This window comes from Trichoderma harzianum (genome assembly GCF_003025095.1).
Source record: "Trichoderma harzianum CBS 226.95 unplaced genomic scaffold M431scaffold_1, whole genome shotgun sequence".
In the NCBI taxonomy this organism is placed as follows: domain Eukaryota; kingdom Fungi; phylum Ascomycota; class Sordariomycetes; order Hypocreales; family Hypocreaceae; genus Trichoderma; species Trichoderma harzianum.
This window is the reverse complement of record NW_020209249.1, coordinates 3,047,393-3,072,040: the sequence shown is the minus strand read 5'-3', so window position 1 is coordinate 3,072,040 and position 24,648 is coordinate 3,047,393. Positions and strand designations below refer to the sequence as shown.

At 52.8% G+C, this 24,648-nt stretch overlaps 6 protein-coding genes and 1 non-coding gene across 7 annotated transcripts; 4 read left to right on the top strand and 3 right to left on the bottom strand.

Moving 5' to 3' along the window:
- Positions 1 to 3,794: 3,794 nt before the first annotated feature.
- M431DRAFT_489733 (hypothetical protein) lies at positions 3,795 to 6,924 on the top strand (the record flags this gene model as incomplete). Its single annotated transcript, XM_024916719.1, has 2 exons — positions 3,795 to 4,766; positions 4,834 to 6,924. The coding sequence occupies 2 exons, from the start codon at positions 3,795 to 3,797 to the stop codon at positions 6,922 to 6,924; spliced, it is 3,063 nt and encodes a 1,020-aa protein (XP_024780621.1).
- Positions 6,925 to 9,822: 2,898 nt separating this feature from the next.
- M431DRAFT_72696 (hypothetical protein) lies at positions 9,823 to 11,327 on the top strand (the record flags this gene model as incomplete). Its single annotated transcript, XM_024922056.1, has 2 exons — positions 9,823 to 10,117; positions 10,192 to 11,327. 2 exons carry the CDS (start codon positions 9,823 to 9,825, stop codon positions 11,325 to 11,327), a joined length of 1,431 nt encoding a protein of 476 aa, XP_024780620.1.
- A 611-nt stretch (positions 11,328 to 11,938) lies between these two features.
- On the bottom strand, positions 11,939 to 13,334 carry M431DRAFT_909 (hypothetical protein; the record flags this gene model as incomplete). Its single annotated transcript, XM_024924197.1, has 2 exons — positions 11,939 to 13,027; positions 13,107 to 13,334. The coding sequence occupies 2 exons, from the start codon at positions 13,332 to 13,334 to the stop codon at positions 11,939 to 11,941; spliced, it is 1,317 nt and encodes a 438-aa protein (XP_024780619.1).
- Positions 13,335 to 13,746: 412 nt separating this feature from the next.
- Positions 13,747 to 13,818, top strand: M431DRAFT_t12. The gene has a single exon. It is a non-coding gene; the product is annotated as a tRNA-Gln (tRNA).
- Positions 13,819 to 14,384: 566 nt separating this feature from the next.
- M431DRAFT_200488 (hypothetical protein) lies at positions 14,385 to 16,585 on the bottom strand. The gene is made up of 3 exons (XM_024913316.1): positions 16,236 to 16,585; positions 16,123 to 16,125; positions 14,385 to 16,015 (listed from the first exon to the last, which is right to left on the bottom strand). Exons 1-3 carry the CDS (start codon positions 16,373 to 16,375, stop codon positions 14,461 to 14,463), a joined length of 1,698 nt encoding a protein of 565 aa, XP_024780618.1. The 5' UTR covers positions 16,376 to 16,585; the 3' UTR covers positions 14,385 to 14,460.
- A 500-nt stretch (positions 16,586 to 17,085) lies between these two features.
- On the bottom strand, positions 17,086 to 18,625 carry M431DRAFT_477348 (hypothetical protein; the record flags this gene model as incomplete). Its single annotated transcript, XM_024915556.1, has 6 exons — positions 17,086 to 17,231; positions 17,508 to 17,657; positions 17,856 to 17,917; positions 17,984 to 18,179; positions 18,346 to 18,473; positions 18,543 to 18,625. 6 exons carry the CDS (start codon positions 18,623 to 18,625, stop codon positions 17,086 to 17,088), a joined length of 765 nt encoding a protein of 254 aa, XP_024780617.1.
- Positions 18,626 to 20,768: 2,143 nt separating this feature from the next.
- M431DRAFT_71086 (hypothetical protein) lies at positions 20,769 to 21,759 on the top strand (the record flags this gene model as incomplete). The annotated part of the gene is made up of 2 exons (XM_024921856.1): positions 20,769 to 20,996; positions 21,064 to 21,759. The coding sequence occupies 2 exons, from the start codon at positions 20,769 to 20,771 to the stop codon at positions 21,757 to 21,759; spliced, it is 924 nt and encodes a 307-aa protein (XP_024780616.1).
- Between the last annotated feature and the right edge of the window lie 2,889 nt (positions 21,760 to 24,648).

Below are 24,648 nucleotides of genomic sequence, written 5' to 3'. Positions count from 1 at the left end.
ATGCGAGCAAGTGAATGACACTGGCCGCCATGTGGAAGCCCGAGGGAGCGAATTTCCAGGATTTTTTTTTGGCGGGCAGCAGCCTCATTGTGCTGGGCTTAGCGGGATGCAGCCGTGCCTGACCCCGACGCTAGGTTGAAACCATGGTTGTGCTCAATGCAAGAGAGGGTCATTGACGATAGAGTCGACTGAGCCTTTTTCTTCAAACAGTCAACAGCATCTTGATGGGAATGAGAGTTGGCAGTGCTCAAGAATGAGGGATCCAGAATCCAGAATCAAGGGTCCAAGCGGAGACAGGAGCTCGTGCCAACAACATCCATGAAATCGAGAGGCTGGTTGCCGTGCTAGCAACTCTCCGGCTTCAAGTTGCCAGTCTGCCGGTACGTGAAATTCGCTTCAACGTATAAGCCATGATGTGCGTGCGCAGCCAAGATCATCTCGGAACGGGGGCCCGGGGTTGGGGCTGACATGTGAGTCTGCGGATGCGTTCCGTTCCTGGACGTCTTATTTGTTGAATAGGGAGGGATAGAGACTATCACGTACTCGTACCTGTAATAGGGGGTTTACCCGGAGTGTGTGAGTCGTTGGGCAATGAATGGTTGGCTTCTATTTCATGAGGTGTGCTGCCAGGCACAATGCTATCGACCTTGGGCATTGCTGCCATCGTGAATGTTGTGTGAAATCGGACATTCGAGCTGTCATGTTCATGCTGGGCTCTAGCATGGAGCCACTGCATCTCTGGCTCTGCATCAGTTCATGGACCCAGAGCTCGTGTATGTCATGTGTGTGATGCGCATAGCATGGCCTAAACCATTTGGCCGGGAACTGGATTCCACGTTCCCTGAGCTGCTTACATGGCTACCCAGGCACTAAGCAATATGGCTGCCCGGAAAGCCCGAGTCAAGACGGGACGGGATAGGGATCAATAGCTCTGTTGCTTGGTCAATGGATTCCCAAAGGGGTCATTTGTGACGAGGCGAGAACCATCTCCATCTCCTACAGTAGAGAGAGATACGAGCATCTGCATGTACAACACAGTAGACGGTACATGTATGATGATGGCCTGGCATGAGCTGTAATGCGCAAAAGACGCAGGAGGCCCTGGCAGATGAGCACAGTAGGTACCGATTCGATTGATTAAGTGGCCATGTACGATACGGCATAGTCCGATCTAGCCTGACTCCAGAGACAGCGGGACGGGCTCGGATTGGAGCTAGCACGCATGTACGTGTTCGAGTAAGTAAGCATGAGACGCAGAAAGCAGAAGCAGAAGCGGTTCGCTGCCCAATCCCACCACCACACTACAACCACAGGCCAACTTGTTGGTGGTGATAAGCTGGCGGTGCGACGTCGAGGGCGGTCCCACGAACTAGCCAGCATTACCCGGGGCTAGATTTGTTGTTTGATTGCCAACTCATCTTGGATGATGCTGTGCTCGTACTATCTCTGCTCCATTTCCAGGTTGTAGACGCTGTAGTAGGCAATTAATCTACTCAAATTCGCAGGCTAGGGATGCCTGGCTGGAGCTCGCTCTCGGAACTATTACTCGTGTCCCCGGCCAGAAGCCAGTCAGGCAAAGCATGCGCGAACGCACACACGTACATGCTCGTGCCTGTATGTACACATCACATCACATCAATAGCAGCAGTTGCCATGGCAATCTGGAGCATCCCATGACTGGCTCTTTTCTTTTTTCTCTTGCCCTCTGCTCTGTCTCTCCGCCTGTAGGGCTTCGACCCGAAATGGACAAGCGAGCGGAGCTGGCCAGGCGTCGTCGAATTGGCGGTCACGAAGCTGGATGGATGCAAGTGGTCGATGGGGCAACCCAGGATGCGATGCGGTGGTGATGCCATGGTGAGCCCTTTTTTAGTGCCGTATCTGACTTGTAGAGCAGCTGCAGGTCTGAGATGTGAGAGATCCCCCTCAACCGGGTTGGGCACGAAGAAGTGAGGGCGATTGTATAGCGCACAGTACAAGTATATGATGCTCTGTGATACCTAGAGTCAACTGGAAGCGCGCGAGAAGATGGATGGAAGAAGAAAGATTGCGATCAAGGCCAGACGCCATCACAACGGCGCCCCACTGTGACATGGCCTGCCCCTCGTCATGCCACCGCCCAATTGCCCGTTTAGGGTCAACTAACCTGTACATGTACCCGGGTGCTACCAGTAGGGTGCCATCCAGAGCCCGTCAAGTCGCCCGTTTTTAGGGGCCTTTGGCAGCCCGAGGTACCACCTCGACCTCTTCCAGCGACAGGAAAAGGAGGGGTCCAGCGACAAGAGAGCCCAACTGGACCTTGAAGGCGGGTGACAGACAGCGAAAACCCCTACCTAAGTACCTAGCAAGGGTCTAGCAGTAGCTTAGCAGGGCCTAGCCAGCGCCGGTACCGCTAAAGTAGCTCGACGGGCCTCGGGCACGACCAGCGGCATGAAGCCTTAGTCGCTTCTTAGCAGCGTCTTGGGCTGCCAGGGCGCGGGCCACGGCTGTGTGTGGCTTTTTAGGGGATTTGGAGCTGATGGCATCAAATCCAATATGCAAATCAGCATCAGCTCAAGTATACTGGACGGACCAAATACTTGCAACCTGCACTGCCTCAACTGTTAATACTCGTACTATTAACACACGGCTGGGGAAGAATCCATCCATCCATCCATCCCTCCACTCGCTCGCTTCTGCCGACTCTCACCGTCCGTCGGGTCCAAACCAAACCCAGGTAGCAGGTACCAGCCGGGTACTGCCGCCTGCTGCGGCCAACCTGGTACGAGTACATTTTAAACCTGGTCACGACCCCAGAAACGACCCTTGTTCGTGCGCCTGTGCTGTGCTGTATCGCCTCCAGACAGACACATGTGCACAAGCCGACTGACTGATTTGATTTGATTTGATTTGCAACACCACAGAGATCATCGACTTTTCCAACCTCTTTTCTTCTCGCTCTCTCTCACCTTACATACGCCGCTCCACCTCGACCTGCCCTTGTCTCGCCTGTCAAATCCAGTCCACTCCCGTCTCGTCTTCGTCTTCGTCTCGCTGCCTCCTTTTCCCCCCTTCCCCGCCAGCCCATCGTGCATCTCCAGCCGAGCTTTTATTTGTGCCTCTTCGCCCCCATTTGCCTCGCCGCTCAAGCGGCTCTTCTCTCGACCTACCTAAAGACTATCCATCCATCCATCCATCCATCCCGCCTTGCCCCTCGCCTCGCCTCGCCTTCACCTACACTCACCTACTGCCAGACAGCTCTCCCTACTGGATACCCAAAGCTCGCCAACCACTAAGAGCCACTGCTTGCCCATTTCTGCCTGCTCGCCTCTCGACTCCCTTGTCTTTCAGCCTCCTCCGCGACCAGCATAACATAAGAGCCGGCCTTTTTTTTCTTGACTCAGACGGCACTTGAAGGCGTCTACCCCGACATCTAAGTGTGTTCCAGGGAGGCTCGCCTATTTTTGCCCAAGCTGAATTACGGTGAATCAGTATATCATAACGGCATCTATTTATATCCCCAGTGTCTGCTGCTCTCCATACCTACAACGGGCCCAGCACCCCTCCTTTCCTCAGCCTCACGACTGGCTACCATCCCACGATAATCTGACAATTCTCTCGTTTCTCACTGGCTAAAATAAAAAGAGCGAGGGAGAATAAAAGAGAGACGGCTCTTTACATCAACTGCGCTATCCCTGCTACTCCTGCCATCCCTGTTATCCCTACTCGTGGTAAACAGCAGGTACCCGGCGTTGCGCAGCTCCATAGCGCATATCGACAAGTAACATACACACAATCTGCAGCTCGGGTTGCCCAACATGCCTCCGCTAGATGACCGGCCATGCACTTCGCCGTCTCTTTTGCAACCTCACTCGCAACTGCAGCCGTCATCGCCCACTAAGCAGAGCTTTTTGCGCAAGCTGCTGGCCCGATCGGGGAGCTCCCGGAGCTCAAAGTCGTCAGCCTCGTCCGTTTCCGCCGACCAGCAAGGCTCCACGCCCATCTCTGGCTCCGGCCTCGTCAAGCGCCTGTCCAGGAGAGTCGTGCCCGGCCTGCCTCGATCACAGACATTCAAGCGCCAGCTGTCAGAGAGCAGAGAGCACCTTGCTCCTGTAGAACCTTCAGCCGAGGAGCGGAGAGCGGCCTCGGTCGATAGACGTACTCACTTTCCGCAAAAGCCCGGCCGGCGAAGCTCAAGAGCTCACGTCGACCCTCGTTCCAGTGCGCCCAGCTTCTTTGGCGAGCCGCTTCACGAGACCAACTCAAACTATGCCCAGTCGCTGCCAATCGACCTTGCCGAATTGGAGGCGGCTGTCTCAAATTATTCAGACAGGCCGCAGGACGCGGCCGCGAGCGACGTTGACGGCACCGAGGCTGACGATGCCGACGACGAGTATACCGCTCAGGACGGTGCATCAGTGGCCGACTCCCGCTCCGTGACGGCGTCACAATACGAAGCCATGATTCACGACGAGCTCGAAAGGGAATGGATTCTCAACTTGAGCATGCACTTTAGAGATCGGTCGAAGCGGGAAAAGTTTTTTGTTACGTACCGCGAGCAAGACTACATGTGGCGTCGCGTCACCATATCGCTCGACTATCGCGATGCGCCCGAAAACTCTCTCGAGTGGGAGCTTAGCCACACCAAATACCAGAGAGATAAGAGCGCCAAGATATATGAAGCCATCCGCGAGAGCCTGCCAGATATCCAGTTCTACGACACGGTGACTAACCTGAAGCTCGAGACGACGGATGGGAGGTTGCATGTCCACGTAGTAGAAGATGGCAATGTAAGTGACTGCCCATTCATGAATCGTAATCCCTCGTCACGAGACTAACAAGCCGCGCTTCAAAAAGGAAATCATCCACTATCCGTCCGTCAGCCAGATTCGGCACCTAGGGTGCAGGCGAGTCAAAGAACGAGACATTGTTTTCGACTCCCACATGTCTGGCTTTGTCTACAAGGTCAGCGTCAATGGCAACATGCTGATCAAGAAAGAGATTCCCAGCCCCGACACCGTCGAGGAGTTTCTCTACGAGGTCAATGCGCTCAACGGTCTGCGTTTCTCCAGGCACGTCATTGACTTTTACGGTGTTGTTGTGGATGACAATGACGAGCACGTCAAGGGACTCCTCATCAGCTTTGCCGGCCAAGGCGCCTTGATCGACATCATCTTCGAGAACTGCAAGGAAAACAACATTGGTATCCCCTGGGAGACTAGGGAGAGGTGGGCAAGGCAAATCGTCCAGGGACTGGCCGATGTCCACGAGTCGGGCTTTGTTCAGGGAGACTTTACTCTGTCCAACATTGTCATTGACGACGACGGCGATGCCAAAATCATCGACATCAACAGGCGCGGCTGCCCTGTCGGCTGGGAGCCTCCAGAGGCCACGGCGCTGATTGAGTCCAACCAACGTCTCTCCATGTACATTGGGGTCAAGTCGGACCTGTATCAGCTCGGCATGGTGCTCTGGGGACTTGCCATGCTTGAGGATGAGCCCGAGACCCAAGGCCGGCCGCTGATTCTTGGCCCCGAGATCAACGTGCCCGACTGGTATCGACAGATGACGGAGATTTGCCTCAGCGACGACCCGCGACTGAGACTGCAGGCGGCATCGCTACTTCGAATGTTCCCACACGCCCTCCCTGGTGACGGGCACAGCGATGCTTTGCACTCGGACCAGGAGCCTGTCCACATGGATAACGGCGCCGTGGCGCACGACTATTCCTCTGAAGGCTACGAAGTCGACTCCCACCTTGCAGCAAGGGCAGCGCGGCCTGTCAACGACTGGTCCTACTCAGGCTCGGCATATGCTGAGAGCGGGCTTATGCCCTATGATCAGAACTACTCCGCGCGAGGCCGGTCTCCCCCAAGCCCGATGCCCAGTGACGTGGACGTTAATGATCCAGCGTATAAGTCAGGCTGGGCAGCAAACAGGAATATTGCCCCATCATACAGTGATAGCGGAGAGAGTTATGTGTTGCCGGACGAATACGACATACAGCGACACCCTACCCCCCCGACCCCTTCAGCCGGGAAGTTTCTGAATATCAGCGACCGACGTTCGCGGCCAATTGAGCAGCTCAGCTCCTACGAAAGCACCGACTACTTTACGGCAGTAGATGACGAGGCTGATAGGACAGCGATTGGTCTCGTTCCAGGGGCCCCCGAGTCTAGTTGGGGAGGGTCAGCAGCCCACGTCGATGCAGAGGACGAACCTACACCAGTTCCTGCCGTTGTTGTTACCGAGTCACCCCTAGACTCAGTAGCTCAGCCGGGAAGCCCCAAATCCCAACACGAGAGATGCCAGGAGAAGGTTGACCGTGAAGGAGACAACAAACAAGAGTCAGCCGCTGATATGCGCTTCACCGCCCAAAGGACGCATAGCACCCGAAGTGTCGATGCTTCGACACCGAGGTCAAGGTCAAGTGGGAGACTCAAGCTTACCAAGAACGCTGCCAACATCAAGGTCAAGCGGCTCCGGAAAGCCACGAGAGTTGAAGATGGCTATGGTTCATCTTCTCCTCACCCAACGCCGCAGCATACAGAGGTACCTAACACGCCCATATCGGCAGAGCCCCCAACAGGCTCCAGACTGGGTGATGGGGTAGCTCATCGGGTTACAACGCCGGAAACGGAGTCGGAGCCTGATTATATCGCCTCGCGGTCACCAGGCTTCAAGTCTCCCGACCCCAGGCAAGGCTACAACGCCAGCGATGCGCAGAGGGCCGGACAACTGATCAACGGTGGCAACCAGACGGAAGCAGGACTTGGATATCCGCGACACGGGCCCATGCACGTCTCGCTGACGGGCATCGGAGCAGCTCATTTGGGGCTTGAGGGAGAGCTGTTGCAAGAGAAGGGACTTATCGATGACGAATTTCAACTAATGACGCGGCCCGAAGCAGCGGCGCCGCTTATGATTACGACAGATGCTCAGACATGAAAAACCACCAGACATACATACACACACAGATACACACGCACACACAAGCGCATACACATTACTCACAACATTTCGATTGTCATACAACCACAGCCTTTTGAATTTTCTCTCTTTTCCCATCCTGTTAATTGCGACTCGTTACCCATTTCCTTTTTGTACAAGTAGATATGGCTGCAGGCAACTGACCTGGCTTCTCTGTTTTTTTTTCTTGTTTCTGACGATTTTTGGATATGAGTATGGGATCATGACACTGAAATGACTACTATATGGCGGCGAGATATAAAAGAGCGCTCAGCCTGATGGATATGAGATATGACTAGGACTACCTTGGTTTTGGTACAGACAAAACAGACAGACAAGCACACAAGCAAGCAAGCAAGCATTAAGCAAGCATTTAGCAAGCATTAAGCAAGCGACAATTGAGTATTTTTTTTTTTTCAGCTGAATCTGTCGTATATGACCTTGATTTAAATAATTGGTAGATTGGTAAAGATTGTTGTTTCTTTGGAGTATCAAGTGTTGAGGCATCAAGAGCAAAGCTGAGCAGATACGTCACATCAAAGAAGAGTCATGGCCAGCAAAAGCTAATTTCCCAACACAGCAATATTCCAGAACGCACTTGGAATCCTACGGCACACCTGGTGGCTGCATGCCAAAAGCTCAGAGTTGCAACGTCTAATGTGGCGGTGCACACCTACAAGGGGTATTATATCAGTGGCGCAAGTGGCGCGAGCTTTTTCATTTTTTTTTCTTTGGGGAGAGGTACGTACCGGTCGCCTGTTGCATTACCCCGTTCTAATGCGGATGAAGCTCGGCAGCCGGGAAGGACGGGGCCATTTTCTGTTGGGGATTATGGGGAGGGGGGAGGGGAATGGATCTGATTAGTTCGGGGGTGTGTGTATGTACGAGAGTTACTGCAGAGAAAAGGGCAAAGCTGCACATGGGGGTTTTTTGATTTGATTTTTTGATGGGAGCCGAGGCATGTTTGATTGAAATGTGAATGTGAATGTGAATGTGAAATGTATTGAGATGGTTGGATGGATAGGCTATTCGGTAGATTTCGTCTGGGGAGATGGTGACGTTAGATGGACATGTGAGTTTTGAAGATGAACCGGTTACCTTATCTTGGTGGATTCAATGGACTAAGATTTGGTGAATTTACTGGATGCATGATGGTAACTCGTTGATTGTACACGTATTTGTATACGTATTACTACTACCGATATCTCTGTGCATTGCTGTTGCTGTTGTAGTTGGATGAATCTGATGCGAGTTGATTGGTCTCGATGCCAGCTGAAGATGCATGCAAGTCTCCAGGTTGATATCGTATCATATGCAAACGACTTGACTGAATTACGGTAATACATCACCAGCAGCATTCCTCTCTCTAATTACCGCTCTATCCTTTCATAATCATGCCATACATGCTCACGCAAAGTAAAACAGCCTCAAGCGGACGACAGGCTTGATCCGTCCTCCCGTTTCAGGCCCATCGAGAAAATTGCAAACAAGTTGCCATTTGCGGCGATATGCAAAATACCTTGTACTAAGAATGGTGGGGTCATTTCTTGGTTCTATCTGGGGCGGGAAGGTCACCTAGCACTGGTAGCGGTACAGTAGCACGCAGCCCCAAAAAAGTTGTTGGGGAAGATTTTTTTTTTACAAGAGACAAGTAAAGGAAAGAAAAAAAAAGGTTGAGCAAGGTCCCGTTTCGGCGAGCGGTGATTGGCTGCGGGGGATGGCGTGTCGCTCAACCCGGACAAGGGAAAGCCGCTACCAGGATTTTTTAGCCACTGACGGAGGGATTGGCGAGTTGTACCTGTACTAGGGGGATTTCAATATTTGAGCAAGTATACGTGGATGACATTACAGTTGTTGACGATGGATGCTGACGATGGATGAGAGAAAGATTGAGAGAGAAAAATCAATGTCAGGCGAGAATGAATTGCACATCTGCTGATTGAAGAACTTTGGGGCGAATGATTCAGATTCAGATTCGCCTTGCAATGTTTGTTGTGCAGCCTGTTGGGCGGCTTGCACAAGCAGCCATGGGCTGATGCGATGCGACTTTTCCCAACTGTTTCAACGACTCGCCTGCTGCAGTACTGTAGTCTGTACAGTTGCAGCGAGCGGTAATCGTGCAGCGCCTGGGTACCTGTACCTGTACCTGTACCTGTACCTAGACCTAGAACCTGGACCTGGAACCTGGACCTGGTCGCACTGCAGCCTGCAAGATGACCGTCCGCTTCTCTGTTCCTCAACCAAGCTGAGCAGAGATCCAACAAACCGCGCTCGGCAGTCTATGCACAGGCATACCGCAGTGCTGCTCCGATGAGTACAGCCACCGGTAGCTGGTACACCGGTCGGCCCGCCATTGGCCGCGGTGGCGGCGCGTACAGCCTACCGCTGGGGATTGGCCTTTGACTCTTCATTCCCTCTCTTTTTTTGTCTTTTCCCACCCACTCAACTTCTCCACCAGGGGCAAAAAAAGAAGCCAAATGGTCTCGTTTCTGCACGTCGTTTGTTAGTTTCTCTGCTCTTCTCCGCCTAGGATATCCGGGACTTTCAGGCTTGATCTGGGCTGATTCTGATTTGATCTCGGACGCCCCTCCATCCTTGTTGATCAAACGCCCCTCCTCGGAATCTGATATCAGAAGCGACAAGCTTCACTCATATCATCCATTTTTTGCTCCTCACACCCCCCTCCCCCTCCGCCCCTCTCGATAGCTCCCCTTGTCCTCCCTTCCTCCGAGACTCGACGCTTTTTAAAACAAAGCCTCTTCTCTCTTCTTCTGCTTCCCCGTCCTCCTCTCCTTGTGTCAACCTCCACTCTTCATCTTCACATTGGTATTCCTCTTCTTCAACACGGAAGGGAACTCCAAAAGGACGTCGTTCAACATGTCCGAACCCACAGCCTCGGCCGCAAAGGTCCAGGCGGCAGCTTTCCCAGATGGCACAACCGACTATGTGCCTCTGCGGTCCGGCGCCAAGTACGATCCCAAGAAGGTGCACATTTCCGACCTGCCCATGACCTGGGGCAACTGGTACAAGCACATCAACTGGCTCAACGCCATCTTCATCGTCTTCATCCCGCTGGCCGGCTTTGTCTCCGCCTACTGGGTGCCTCTGCAACTCTCCACCGCCATCTTCTCCGTCATCTACTACTTCAACACTGGCATGGGCATCACAGCTGGTAAGTGAAAATGGTCCATCATCGATATCAGTTTGAGCTCAGCTTTACTTACATGAATTTCTCTTTTAAAATAGGCTACCACCGTCTCTGGGCTCACTCTTCATACAAGGCCACTCTCCCTCTGAGAATCTACCTCGCTGCCGTTGGAGCTGGTGCCGTCGAGGGCTCCATCCGCTGGTGGTCAAGAGGCCATCGCTCTCACCACCGATACACAGACACTGACAAGGACCCCTACTCCGTCCGCAAGGGTCTCCTGTACTCCCACATGGGCTGGATGCTGTTCAAGCAGAACCCCAAGCGCATCGGCCGCTGCGACATCAGCGATCTCAACGAGGACAGCATCGTTGTCTGGCAGCACCGCAACTACCTCAAGTGCGTCATCTTCATGGGCCTCGTCTTCCCCACCGTCTTCTGTGGCCTCATGTTCGACGACTGGCTGGGTGGTTTCGTCTACGCCGGCATTCTGCGCATCTGCTTCGTCCAGCAGGCCACCTTCTGCGTCAACTCCCTGGCCCACTGGCTCGGCGACCAGCCCTTTGACGACCGCAACTCACCCCGTGACCACGTCATCACCGCGCTCGTCACCCTCGGCGAGGGCTACCACAACTTCCACCACGAGTTCCCGGCCGATTACCGAAACGCCATTGAGTGGTGGCAGTACGACCCTACCAAGTGGATGATTGTCCTGTGGAAGTGGACTGGCCTGGCCTACGACCTGAAGCAGTTCCGCGCCAACGAGATCGAAAAGGGCCGTGTCCAGCAGCTCCAGAAGAAGCTCGACCAGAAGCGCGCCACCCTCGACTGGGGCACTCCCCTTGAGCAGCTCCCCGTCGTTGACTGGGACGACTTCGTCGCCGACTCCAAGAACGGAAAGGCCCTCGTGGCCATTGCTGGTGTTATCCACGATGTCGGCGACTTTATCCGCGATCACCCCGGTGGCAAGGCCCTGATTTCCTCCGCCATCGGCAAGGACGCCACGGCCATCTTCAACGGCGGTGTCTACAACCACTCCAACGCCGCCCACAACCTGCTGTCCACTATGCGTGTCGGTGTCCTCCGCGGCGGCTGCGAGGTCGAGATCTGGAAGCGTGCTCAGTTCGAGAACAAGGACGTCACCTACATCAACGACTCTGCCGGCCAGCGCATCGTCCGTGCCGGCTCCCAGGTCACCAAGGTCGCCCAGCCCATTGCCAGCGCCGACGCTGCTTAAATCAGTTGTCGTCGTTGAGCATTTCTTTTGTTTTCTCACATTAAAGGAAAAGAATGGAGTTTTTCCAAGCTCGGAAAAAAAAGCTGTGTGAGGAGAAAGAAGCGGTGTGTGGGGTAGATCGGGGAAAGCTCCGGAACCAATTAGCATGTGATGGTTGCATCCCATCTAAGGCTTTTTGAACAAACCAGAAAACAAACTATCACGAATTGGCGTTTCAAAGGGGGGACATTTTGTATTTCTTTTTAAAGGGGCCTGCTGAATAGGCTGGACATTAGGGGCGTTTGTATTTAAACAGAATGAAGTGAAAGAAAGGGAAGGCTAGATTCAATTCCACTGAGCGATGGGGCATGTGGGAAAAAGACAACTCTCAATGATGATATATACAATTATATACATGTTTCGTCTTACTTGAAGCTTGAAGAACGATGAAAAGACCCTCGCGTGAAAGCCGTAGCTAGTAAATAAAGCACTGATGCCTGCATTCGCCGTAACATTTGAAAACAAAACTCCATGTCATCCCATTTCATCCACAAAACCTTTATATACTCATTTCATACACCATCAAAGTCATCATCCCCTTGAACACTATCACAGTACCCATGAAGTCATCATCAAGGCGTCGCCATCCTCGTCTTCATCATGACCAGCTCCGAGCTCTTGGCCCACTGCCCGTCCGGCGTCTGCCGATAGCACAGCAGCCGCCCGTCGTCGCCCGTGCTGCCCAATATCTGGCCGTCGTCGTCGAAGCCCACGCGCCACACGGGCGTGCGGTGGCTGTCGAGCCGGGAGACCTCGCGCGCGACGTGCTTGATCTGGCCGGGCTGGCCGGTCCAGGCGCGCTCGTGGACGGCGCTCGACTTGGCGAGGCTGGCGCTGAGCGTGGAGGACGGCTGGTGGTGGTGCTGGAAGTTGTGGTTGTTTGTGCTGGGGCCGGGCGTGTTGTTGTTTTCGTCCTTTGACGATAATGATGTGTCCTTGGGCGCGCGGCTGTCGGGCTTGAGGAGGTGGGCTGTGGACCACGACTTGCCGTCGTTGTCGGAGTAAGGAGTGTCGATGCGGAAGACGCGCGCGTAGCCGTCCTGGCAGGCTGTTGCGATCATGTCGTAGCCCCTGATGTTGCCCGGCGCCCACGCCACGTCCCTGACGAGTCCCCTATGTCCCTCAATCTCGACCGCCAAGTAAAACTCCTTCTGCAGCGTGTTGGCGCCAAAGTTCGACGACGCAATCTCCCGCGTGCGGTACACTTTCACCGATGTCATGCCCGCCACCACCAAGCCCAGCGAGTCCGACTGCACGCCCGCCCTGAGCGCCGCGTAGCACGGCTCCGGGTTCGGGTCGAAGCGCACCTTGAAGGCCACCTCGTCGCCGCGCCCGGGCCGCGGGCAGATGCTGAACTCGTCAATCGACGTGTACTCGGCCAGGTTCTCGGGCTGGTCGTTTTCGTACACGGTCAGCCGCCCGTCCGTCGCCAGCAGCGCCAGGTACGTCTGCCGCGTCTCCTCGTTGTGCTTCATGGAGAAGGACCGGTACGGCGCCCGCGTCGACCGCGTGTCGAAGGCGGGACGGCCATTGACCGACCGCGCGGCGCAGAAGCGGCGCCCTGGAGCGGCTGAAGGGTTCTCAGCCCAGAGACGGAACCAGCCCTCTATGCCGAGAGAGGCGACGAGGTTGGGATATATCGTAGATGGAAGCCATTGTAGCTGTAGCAGTACCAAAGAATCTCAAGCGTCAGCTTTCTGTGATGAAACAAAAGGGTAAATATGATAGATAGAGACAAACCTCGACAACCTCGCCTCCATGCGCGCTCCATGTATCGCACAACCTCCACGTCCCATCCCGATGCCGGTTAAACACCCGAATCTTGCCATCCACAGACCCCGTCGCGCACCGGTCGCCGTAAGCGTTGAACGCAATCGCCTGCACCAGGTCTCTGTGGCCGTGCTGCAGGTTGAGGTCAAACGACTTGTTTTCGTCGTCTGTCGGCGACTGCGGGATCGAGCTTGTCATGTCTTTATGTTGTGCTCGAGCTTGGCTTTTTGGAGAGCTACTTGGATATGGGGGAATTGGTGTCTTTCCGTGCGCAGAAAGGTAGAAAGCGCTTGTTCAATTGATCTGGCTCTTGATTTTGCGACAGGGGGCCGAGTTGCTGCTTTTTGTCGTATCCAGTACAACTACTGGATGCATGGGCTTTGTTGGGGTGAAGTTGAAATTGAGGCGGCATGTGAAGTGATAACGGACGGAAATGGCAGCAAGATACTCTCGAGCTTGAGGTCACTTGGCGGGGCAGCAGAGGTACCTGTCTGTGGCTTGCCCTGTGCCCGCTAAGCCACAGTGGCTCACCATCAAAAGCTTCAAAGTCTTCAATTCGAACTCCGTCTCAACATCTCCTCACCATGGGAAGTGGATCACCACTTCAATCGGTTCCATGGTCTAACGGTTATGACTGCGGATTCTGATTCCGCCAGCGAGGGTTCGACTCCCTCTGGAACCTTTTTTTGTCCCTCTGTTATTCTTTTTGAATGGCTCAGTCAGTTTGGCTACATCACAAAAGCACATTACACAAAACCGGCTTTGATCAAATGTCGTGTATTTGTAAGATATATATAGACTTTGAATCGCAGAGCATTCTTTGAGCTCGCTGCCTTCCAAGCGCATCTCTGAATGGAGAGGAAAGGAGAGAGAAACAGAGCACGCATGTAGGTAAATGCCCCAGCCAACCAAATCATCAGCCCACCAAGTTGAAGCAGGATATTATCCACTAAAGAAAGCTCCTCAATATGTGACACTCGTGACCGTATGAATAAAATGCAACCCCCATCCGTGCCTGAAAGCAACTCCAAAGTCAGTGCATTCTGTAAAAGGAGAGAAGAGAGAGGGAGGGTTAGGAGAGAGGGGAAGAAAGGAGGGAAGAAGAGAAAAACAAAAAGAGGTCGCTGCCCATGTCTAAAAACTCATAAAAACCAAACCGTTCCAGGGCGATGAGGGAAACGGTTTCTTTTCTCCCCAAGTCGTTCGCCAATTGCGCCACGAGGCCAGCTTCTGCACCTGAAGCGCTCGTTTGTGTAGTAATCAAAAAGATGGGAAAGAATAAGGGGTATATATCATACGTCCAAAAAAAAAAAAGAACAAGGAATCAATCGTCCGAGTCTGGTGTTGATGGTGTTGATGCCGCTGCTGCTCGGGATGGTGGCCGATGAGCGAGCTTCATCAGATGAGGAGTTGTAGGAACGGGCGTCTCCGCGTCAGGTGTGGTTGCGACGGGGACCTCGACGATGGGCTTCCGGAGCTCGTACAACTGCCGTCTCAGTTGTGGGCCGTCCCACAGATCCTCCCGCCACGGCCAGCTCTTCATCATGTCAAACAGCTTTTCGCTCATCGAGACCGTGTAGCAGTTCGATGCCGCGATATATAGCGTGGTGACGACTCCAAAGTCCACATTGAACCACGGCGACTGTCCGGGTACCAACGTCGCCCGCAAGCCATCCTTGATCATCTCCGCAATAGAGGCCACTTCTCTAAACTGGCTCTCTTCTTCGTCGGGAGGCGTATAGGCCAGACCCTGGGGCAGAGGCATAAAGTTAAGACCGATCGTCGCGCCGCGATGTTTGAGCAGGCAGCCCATATACTTCAGAAAGTCGCGCGGGTTCGGCGCCCGTTCCATGTCTCCGTACATACTGTTTGCCTTCTTCAGCAGCTCTCTGATATGATAGCATCTCTGGTGTAGCACGTCGAACTGGAACCGGGCGGCCTCATGGTCCCAAGCAGTGTCATCACCATTGTACTGTCTGCACATCCAGTTAAAGGCGTTGACATCCTGAAACAAGTCATCGACAACCTCTTGGAGCTTCTCCAATGATGTAAACTGCTTGGGCCCTGCGGCGTTGCTCTTCCTTGTCTCATAGGCTTGGAGAGACAAGGAAGGTGGTGAATTGGTCCTCATGAATGCTGCCGATCCTTCCCATCTGCGAAGCAGCTTCGTCATGTAGGTTGCCCTGGCGTGAGAATTGTCGTGATCGTGGCTGAATATTTCTGGGTGGCGGAAGACGTCTTCGACCTCGTCTGGGAGGTTGGACATTAACCGGATGCCGTTGGCGAGGTGCATCATGGCAGTTGGCCAGTTCCCTCGCAGAATCTCAATGTAGAAAAACGAGACGCAGCATATCATGATGATTCCGTAGCGTTTCCTCATGGGCAGCCCGTTCAGCTCCTCGGCCATCCTATTCAGCGACAGGTTATACTGTCTGATGATGTAGCGCTCGCTGTTAGTTGGCGGGCCGATGGCAGTTGTGCCGGATCCCGAGAGCCTAAGGTCGTGATATGCAGAGCTGAGAGCGACCATGGCATGCCTCACGGCTTTAGACGTGAAGCAATACTCTGGTACGACATGTCCCCAGAAGAAGGTGTTGTGAACATGCGTGATGCCCACCAAGTCCTCCGCTAGAGGAAGAAATTGGGAAATGTACTGACTCTCCACCGTGTCGCCGCTGAAGTTGGTCACCAGGGGTCGTAGTTGCGTCAGAGAAGATGATGATGAATTAATCGATGAAGATGATGAGAGCTGCTGAGAGAATCCAGGCTTTCTCGTCGCCTTTGGCTTGGCGGTGGTTTTGTAGCCATCGCAAGTTCGACCTGTCGAGATGCATCTCTGGCATGCCGGTTTCTGCTCGTCGCATTTGATTCTTCTTATTCTGTAACAGCGAGGCTCACGGTTAGTATGCGAAACGGAAGCAAGGAATATGGGGAAGAGGAGAAGTTCATCATCATCCTCGGTTTGGTGTATAAGAATGTAGCTCACTTGCTGTTCCCCTGTTGTTAGCCGCAAAAGGTTCAAGTTATGGCGGAGAGCGAATGAGAAGAGGCGTATGTAAGGGGCCTCGCCCTCACACAAGGTCGGGTTACACAACATACCAAGTCACACAGCCCGTCCGAACCTTGGGCTTGCCGGCCCGTCTTCGCTTTTCCTTGACCGGGGGTGTTTCCGACTCCTGCGGTGGTGTCATGGGAGTAACGACGTTGGAAGCCGTGGGAGAGGGTTTTGGGGGCGCCATGATCGACGCATTGGCTGGAAATACGAGGTGCGTTACGGCTTGGAGTTGAAGATCCCACGCCTCTCCAATAAAGTGATGGAAATGAAAAATGAAACAAGCAATTTAAAAGCCGCCAGTATCGATGCGAGCACTAACGCAGTGCAGAGGAGATGCGCCGAAGTACGAGCAGGTCGACCCAACGCAAGAGAGCGAAGACCAACACACGGCCGGTTAGAGTGGAAGCCAGACGGGAGGCTCTTTGGCGGACGAAAGAGGCTCGAAGCCCCCAACCGGCGAAGATCGTTGCAGACTTGTCTCTGGAATATTTTTTTCCCCCTTCTCGTGTGCGACCCTGTTCAGCAACCAAACGGGGGCCAGTACGTGCTTGACACGACCAAAATGGCGGGGAGCAGGAAAACAGCCAGCACGAACAAATATTAAATGCTGACAGCAGATACTTGTACAGTCAAGTGGGCTGTCAACGGCCTTGCAATGCTTCAAAGCCCACTCCTGTCGCCCGCTGGCTCGCTCTCTCGCGCTCAAGCCCAAGCTGTCCAGGGAGTCAATGACCCGCGGGCCGGAATGCGGAGCCTGACCACACTAAGCAGAAAGAGAAACTGGGAGGAGGGCGATGGAAATGAGCCAGGGAAAAGGCGCTGCAGGGAAAGGACTTTTTTCTTCCCAGCAGTCCAAGTCTTGGAATCAACAGACAAGGATGTGGCTCTTGTTTTCTATCGAGCTGGTCTTCGGCTCGTCACGGAGGCACGTCGCCACTCCACGCCGAAAGAGGCACGGAGCGAATTAGATGATTTGAGTAGTTGCGCCTTGGGAGACTCTGGCTGGACTAGGCCATCGAACGGGCTCGAGAGGGGCGTGCCTAAGCTGGGCCATTAGCCATTAGTCTAGTGGCTGGCCCTTTGATGCCATGCCCATCCAAGCCCATCCCCATCGGCTCTCGCTGGGCTGAGGCCAGGTGGATTGGCAACATTAGCCTGGCATCGACCTCGTCGCACACAGACAGGCACATATGCAACCTCCCTAACAGATTAGCCCCAGCAGATTACAGTAGTCCCAGCGCCGACGGCTTGCTCTGCCGTAGTTCCCCCCCTGCAGGCGTCGCAGCGTCGCAGTAGCTAGCAGAACTCGTACTAACCTGCTCTCTTGGCCACAACCTTCAACCGCCCGTTTGCAGCCGCCTCTTGCAGGACCATGCCATTGATTGAAAATGCCGACATAGGGGGCGCGTAGCTTGCCGGCCGCGGCAGTTGGACGCCGACAGCGAGAGCGAAAGCGCTGGGAATTGCTGCATGTGGTGTTTTGGTCAAAAGTCAATATCAAAGGTCCGAGGAAGAAACATGGAAGGGCTGCCACATGGAGGCTTCAAGTTGAGTTGAGCGCACGGCAGGAAGCGTCCTGGCACCCGCCATGGTTCTTGCAAAGTACCGCATCATACTGGGAACGCCTCAGTTCGTTGCAAAAGGCCTTTTCCAGCCTGCCTAACCTGTGGCGGCTGTGCTTACGGACCCCGTAGGGAGTACATTGGCTCTACTTTGGGCGTGGTACCTGTGAGGTGGTGTCCAGTACCGAAGCGCGAGGTATTGCCGCCCACACCCGACGTCAAAAAAGTACCTGCAAATAAGCCGACCCATGTCTCCCAGCAGCAGGTTCGAGGTAGCACTCCCAACCGATTTTCCGGGACGCCTCACGAACCAGAAAGTGGGTTGATCCATTTTGCCCAGGGTAAAACGAGAAGCGTGAGAAAAAATCTCATCACCAACCTCGATCTGCAGCAGGCAATGTATTACATGCTGGGAGCACTGTATCCCTAAAATAAATCCGAGTACCGCTACGGAATCCCGGGTGCCCGCAAGCTCTTTCGGAGTTGATAGGGAATAGCATTTTAGGCGTTTTCCATTCGGGTTTCTTTGTCATGGCCATTATCTGCGACAAGCCCTCAACTCCTAAGCCGAAGTGGCTTTAGTGGTACATACAGTTACTAGCACCCTGGCAGGGAGCAAAAGTGGCATTGAGGACTTTGGCATTGCATGTGCCCTGAAAGACAGCATCTGAGGCACGCACAGGTACACTTGCCCGGCATGGGTGTTTGGACAATCGAGCACTAAAAAGCCGAGACAATGAAGGGGAGAGCGCAGAAAAAGGAAAGAAAAAATGACCCAACGCCGCACACCTCACCACAGCATTGTACATAACACAACACGAGATGCAAGACGAGCGAGACGCAAATAACCCGGCTGACAAGTCCTTGGACATGTTGGTTCGTTGGTTTGCCCCGTCGATCATATCATGGCGCCCCGGGTCCGTGAGGCCGGTACCCCGATTAATAGTTGGGTTCCAGATCCAGCCGGCAGACCCTTTCCAGAGGATTTGGGCACCACTAACGAGTTAGAATCCCCAGAACCAGCTCCGTCCATGACTCGAGTAGCCACGAGGTGGAAAATGAAACTTGCAACTAGTTCTTAAGACAGCTCACAGCACTGGCTCGTCTTCTTTTCTTTTGGCCCTCTTTGCAGATTGCCATTGTGGGGGCCAAACCCGGTTCAAAGGATGGACATTCAATAGATTGCCTCGTTCCATCCAAAGTCCAGTTAGGGAAAAACGGATTGGATACCACTATTGGCAAGCGGTTTAGCAAGTATTACGCGGAATTTTTCATCCGAAGGCACCGGTTCGGCGGATAGACGGGATTACTTTAGCATGGAGCGTTCAGGTTTCGTTGCATCTGCATCCTGCCCTATGCCCAGAGAGTGTTTCAGTCAGCATCATATCACATTGAATCCTTCGCCAATGCTTTGCGCCTCCCTGCATGTCGAGGTGCATTCACGCGCAACTCAATCCAGAAAAGACCGCAGCTCTTTGCCTTTTTGACGAGGTATGCCAGTGACAGCTCCAAGCAGCTGCAGACGACCAAGCACGAAATTTAGTCGCCCTCCTCTTTCCCTCTCCTACACCCCCTCCAACAAAACAACGTGATAATCGGCGACCTTGTAAGGCTGAACAGCCGCCCGCCATTTCCCTTGGTCTACCCAGGATATCAGTGGTCAACTTAGACGGCGAGGTTAGGAAGCTTTGGGGCTAAACGGCTAGTGCTTAGGCACCGTCAAGAGGGCTGGACGTTCGGACCCGAGCTTCAAAGTTGTTGAAATCGAGACCGATGGGCCAATGAGCATTTCGCTGTGGCATTCAGCCCTAACTAGCTGAAGAGCGCCCTCTTGATAGTTTTGCGGACTTTGTGTCATTCATGCGCTCAATTGCTAGATCAGCTCGGCGAGCGGGTATCAAAGTACCCTCGTCGCCATTGAGCCACACGGGCCTGAGCATAAGACTGGACGTTTAAAGCCACCACGTCGCTTCGAAAGACATATCAAATGCCAACATAAGAGAGATAGGCGAGAACTTTGCAGGTTCTTGAATGGCATCACAACTTGCAGCCAAGTAATATTTTAGGAATGCCATTGGTCAGACTGGCGTGACACATGCTCTCTGGATACGGGAAGTCCATCTGACGCCCTGTAAGCTTTTTGCCAGAAGCAGAAATACTTGCAGCCGGCGTTTACAAGAGATGAAATCCGGCTGGATTACTCATCCGCATGCCTCCGGGAATTGGAGTGGTGTACTCCGTATTAAAACCAGAGGTAAGGAGAGCGGCAGGCGGGTGGCAAAGACAAACTATTTCGAGTCACATTTTAAGGTAAGATAACCTTCTCGAATGGATTACCCAATGATGCTGTCATCCACAGTAACAAGCATATTCATCCCGTCGTTGAAGTCTAAGTGTACGATTCAGAAAGGCTCTTATACTAATATAAGCTTGTAAGCTTACCAATGGGAGCGTTCTGCGCAATGATATGCCAGTCGAAGGGAAAGCTTCTGGCGCAGCTTATATTGTTGGAAATGCCTTAGTAATGTCGACTTCTATCAACGCCAATGCAGACCATTTTCGCTTTTAGGCTACTTGAACTACAAACACGCCGGATTCCCAGGTCGGCGGACCAAGGCACAGCACCTACTAAGGTGAGTAGAAGCAGTAGATGAGCATATCAAAATTTAGTGGTATCGCCTCCTTGTTACTGGTACTCGGTGTAATCCATTGATGCAATATCGGTACTTGACAAGTACGCCCCGCCAAGCATTGAGCATGCACCTGTCACATGTATACGCGTGTACTGCGGCGGCAAGCTCTGGTGGGTCGCCGGAGCTCAATCGCGCATCGCATCCAAAAAGTTTCTTGCCTCTCAAATATTTGAAATCCCCAAACCGCTTCGCACATTTTCGCGTAATCTCTCCGCCAGGGTCAGCCGGCATCCTACTTCTGGTGTGAAAAAGCCAATCCGCCCTCGGCAAGATTTCCGGACTCGGCTACGGCTTCTAGCAAATCGCAATCGCATTCGCAATCATGAGTAGCCTTCTCGCAAACCCGCTGGCGACGCCATCGCAGCTGTATCGCCGCGCTTCTTCCGCAACCTTGCCGCGAGATGTCGATGAGGCTGTCTATTTTGCGACGCAATGCCTGACGCAGGCGGCGGGCCGGTTGTTGCAACTGCCTCAATCGGTAACGGCGCAGGCTAATGTCTTGCTGGCGCGGTTCTGGCTGGCAGAGTCGCCAATGGCTCATGAGTTCAGCGTAGGTGGTTTGATAGATGGCTGACCAAGGACGAATGAAGATGACTAACATTTGGTATTTGCCACAGGACGTATCTGCTGCTACGATATATCTCGTCTCGAAGCTGGGGCCACTCCCTCGCTCTCCACGAGACGTCTCTAACGTCTACGCCTATCTATCATCTGCCAACTCGGCCCTTTTCCCCAGTGGCGAGCTGCCCAAGGACGACCCGAGGGCATACTATCAGACCGAGGCGGACTACTATGCTTTCCAGCAGCGGATGCTGGGCCTGGAGGCCCGCATCCTTCAGTCGCTTTCATTTGATACCCAAGTCTCTCTTCCACATCCGCTAGCCATTACCTATCTCCAGACTCTGGACTTCCTCTCACAGCCCCGAACAACAGTCTCTCTTCGAACGATTCAATATCTCAACACGGCTCTACTGTCACCCCAGATGCTTTACATAACGCACCAGCCTAATGCCCTGGCCACAGCAGCGATATACAATGCGGCGCGTGATCTAGGTGCCAAGATGCCAGAGCATGAGTGGTGGGAAGTGTTTGACGTTGACCGTGAAGAATTGGGATTTCTAGTGGTTGCCATGCGTAGCGTCGAAGGGTGGATGCAAAAACTCAAAGAAGACTTTCCGAGCTTCGGCAACAACATACTAAAGAGAAGCGTGGTGGAGGACGAACTGCATAGGAGAGGGTTACAAGTCGGCAACCGGGACAATACACCTCGAGATGAAGAGGATGAAGTTATGCGAATGATGGACAGCCGATAAGGCAGTATTCCTGCCATGGATGAAACTACGAAACTAGATTCGTCATGCACGAAGCTGCCCGCCTTGGAGCGCCAAGCTTGGAAATCCGCCTCAAGCATCCAGATACAACACGAGTCAATGGCCAGCATCAGGCATATTAGCCTTAGCTGCCAAAGGACTCCCGGAATTCGTCTTCCGGTGATTTATCATTCGATTATGCGAGGGTTGCCTCAACTAAAACAGCTGTTCCTGTCACGGATTGTCAACACCAATATCGTCAAGGTCTTCTTTTCGGACCCCACGAGGCGTCGCTTGGCTGAGCAAGGAATGGTCTGAGTAATATCACAGGCGGAATGGTCTCGATGCGCAGCGCATTGGCTGAGGCTCCTTGAGCTCCCGCATGCTGAAAGTGGCTTCGAATCCCTGTAAAAGTGCCATGATGCTTGGCAGCATTCCGTGCCATCGGAAACCGGTTGCTTGCATGGCTGCTTTTTGAGCAACGCAACGGCCCAGTCAGAGCCCGCATTGCCTGAGATAGCAGTCGGTGCTCCAAGTAGACTATCGATCAAGTATTAAGAGTGCTAAGGTAGCGTGTAGAGGCGATGATACATTTCCTATCCTCTACTACGACAGCATCATTACTCTACGCTTCATCTGATTTGATACTCTGAAATCTTTTTCTCCCACTGTTCTTCCGAGCTATATCGATGTGGGATATACCATGGATGACACGGTATCGACACTAGGGATAAAGCAACCAAATTTGCCTTTAAATTTTCACGTGGATTAGCCACCAGCTTAGGATAACACCGAGTCAATATCCTCTCTTACAGAAGATGTTGCAAGATGGAACTATTCACGGCTAGCTTTTTGCATATTACATAGGCTAAACAGCACCGAAGACAGATACGTGTATACGAACACAATCGCGAAAAATAACGCTTTCTGTGACAGCTAGCTTCTCTTAGCTGAAGCACCACAGCAGCAATGACCATCCGCCACCCCGCTTAAGGAAACCCGTGGGGATGTTGGCTGAAAAGGCCAATACTATTGCTGATTCACATTATTATCAGCGGTGAGACTGAGACAATCCGGACTATCAGTGCTGCGTGGTTGGTTGATACTTGTTCCTCAAGGCCAATCGGCACGTCATTCTATCACGTCTCAGCTTCACCGTGGGGCCCCAATGTGGGGGAAGACAGCAATAAGACGGCAATGTGGGATGGGCTTTGCTGTTAGATGGCGGCGCCAAAAAACGGACTCAGACGGCCACCGAATAACCCCGAATCCTGATGGAACTATTGAGAGCTATTGTGTAACGTCATTTTATCAGAAAAAGACCTTCTCGCTTGTGTTGCATGGATTCTAAGTATCGAAGCCACCTGAAAGAAAAAAAGGGACCCTTCCCCAGAGTATTGACTTTCTGGGCCGCCTCTTTTACCCGTGATAGCATGTGGCACGGAGATAACACGCCTTTTAACTCAGGTTGCTCTGTTTTCTCTGATGAAAAATAGTAAGCATAAAACCGACGAGCCGAAATCTTGTTTCCATCTTGTTTCCATCTTTCAGCTAGAGAACCTCGAACCATTTTGTCGGGCATCTGCCGAAAGGCGCCACCATCTAATCAGTGCCAAACCCCAAACAATGAAGCCGAGCCATCCAGAGCCCAAATGGCTTCTGCCCAGCCAACAGCTAGCTAGCCACTAAGACACGAATAATGTCATATCGGCGGTGTGGGGGGCCGCATGTGTGTGTGTATACCTGCATGTAGATGGCTTTCGCTGTTCGCTTTGGCAAACCGATCATCACGCCTCCAAAGAAACATTTACATCCAATCAAATCCCATATATTGTAACGAATGTCTTGGAAGCCTACTGAGAGACACAGCGCCACCAACCTTGTGCTTGTGAGAGCTGAATTCTGCTTCTTCGCCGTGCGACCTTTTTTGTTAAACCCCGATTGTTACTTTGGGGGCTGGAAATGAGCTCCTCAATGTTCGGCAACGTTTTTTTCATCGCAAAATGTAACCGCCAAGACTGATGGATTTGTTTTTTTGCATGTGGCAAAAGTTTGACACAACATGCTGCTTTAATCGAGAAGTTTCGTCACCTGTGAAGAAGTCTTGGCGGCGGAGCGCCGGCTTCTAGAAGCCTTGGCTGCAACGTTGAGTGTGCAACGTCAGAAAGTGTGTGCAGTAGCGTCACTGTAGAGAGTTTTGCTTCTGATGATGGGATTCATTCTCATCACCGCCCTTGACGCAGCTCATTCAAACCGATTCTCATGTCTGAAACAATGCCTAAGTTATACAAACAGCACCAAATACTAGTATTGTACAGACACTTTCAGATCATCGTTTATGCCATTATGTCACAGTGGGCCACTGAAACAAAATCAGCATCTGCTTCTCCATTTCCATTTGCATTTGCATGTGCATGTGCGGTCCTAATTTCCGGGTTCCGAACCGCGCCTTTGACCGCTTTTGCCGACCGAACATCGACCTTCTTGCATTGAGCGGCCATCTTTTCAGTGCTCGGTGAAGGAAATGCTTGCTTGCTATTTGGTGCTTTTGTGCTGCGCTAGTCTAGTACATGCGTTGATGTGCAGTGAAACGATTGACACAGGGCGAGCACCTGATTGTCTGGCTATCGACATGTCCACGTCTGTCAGAAGATGCTGACAAAGGAGCCTCTGTGATTTACATCTATTTGATTTGCCCTGAATAAGGGGTAAATAATGATGGCCCTAATTCAGTAAATTTTGGCATTGGAGTCCATGGACTGGGGAAAAATAAGAAGCATGGACGTTCTGTAATTAATACTACGGAGCACCCACAAACTCCACACATATCAAAAGCATTACATACGGCCGTCCAACAGCAGTAGGGAAAAACTAAGGCGCGGGATTAAATAG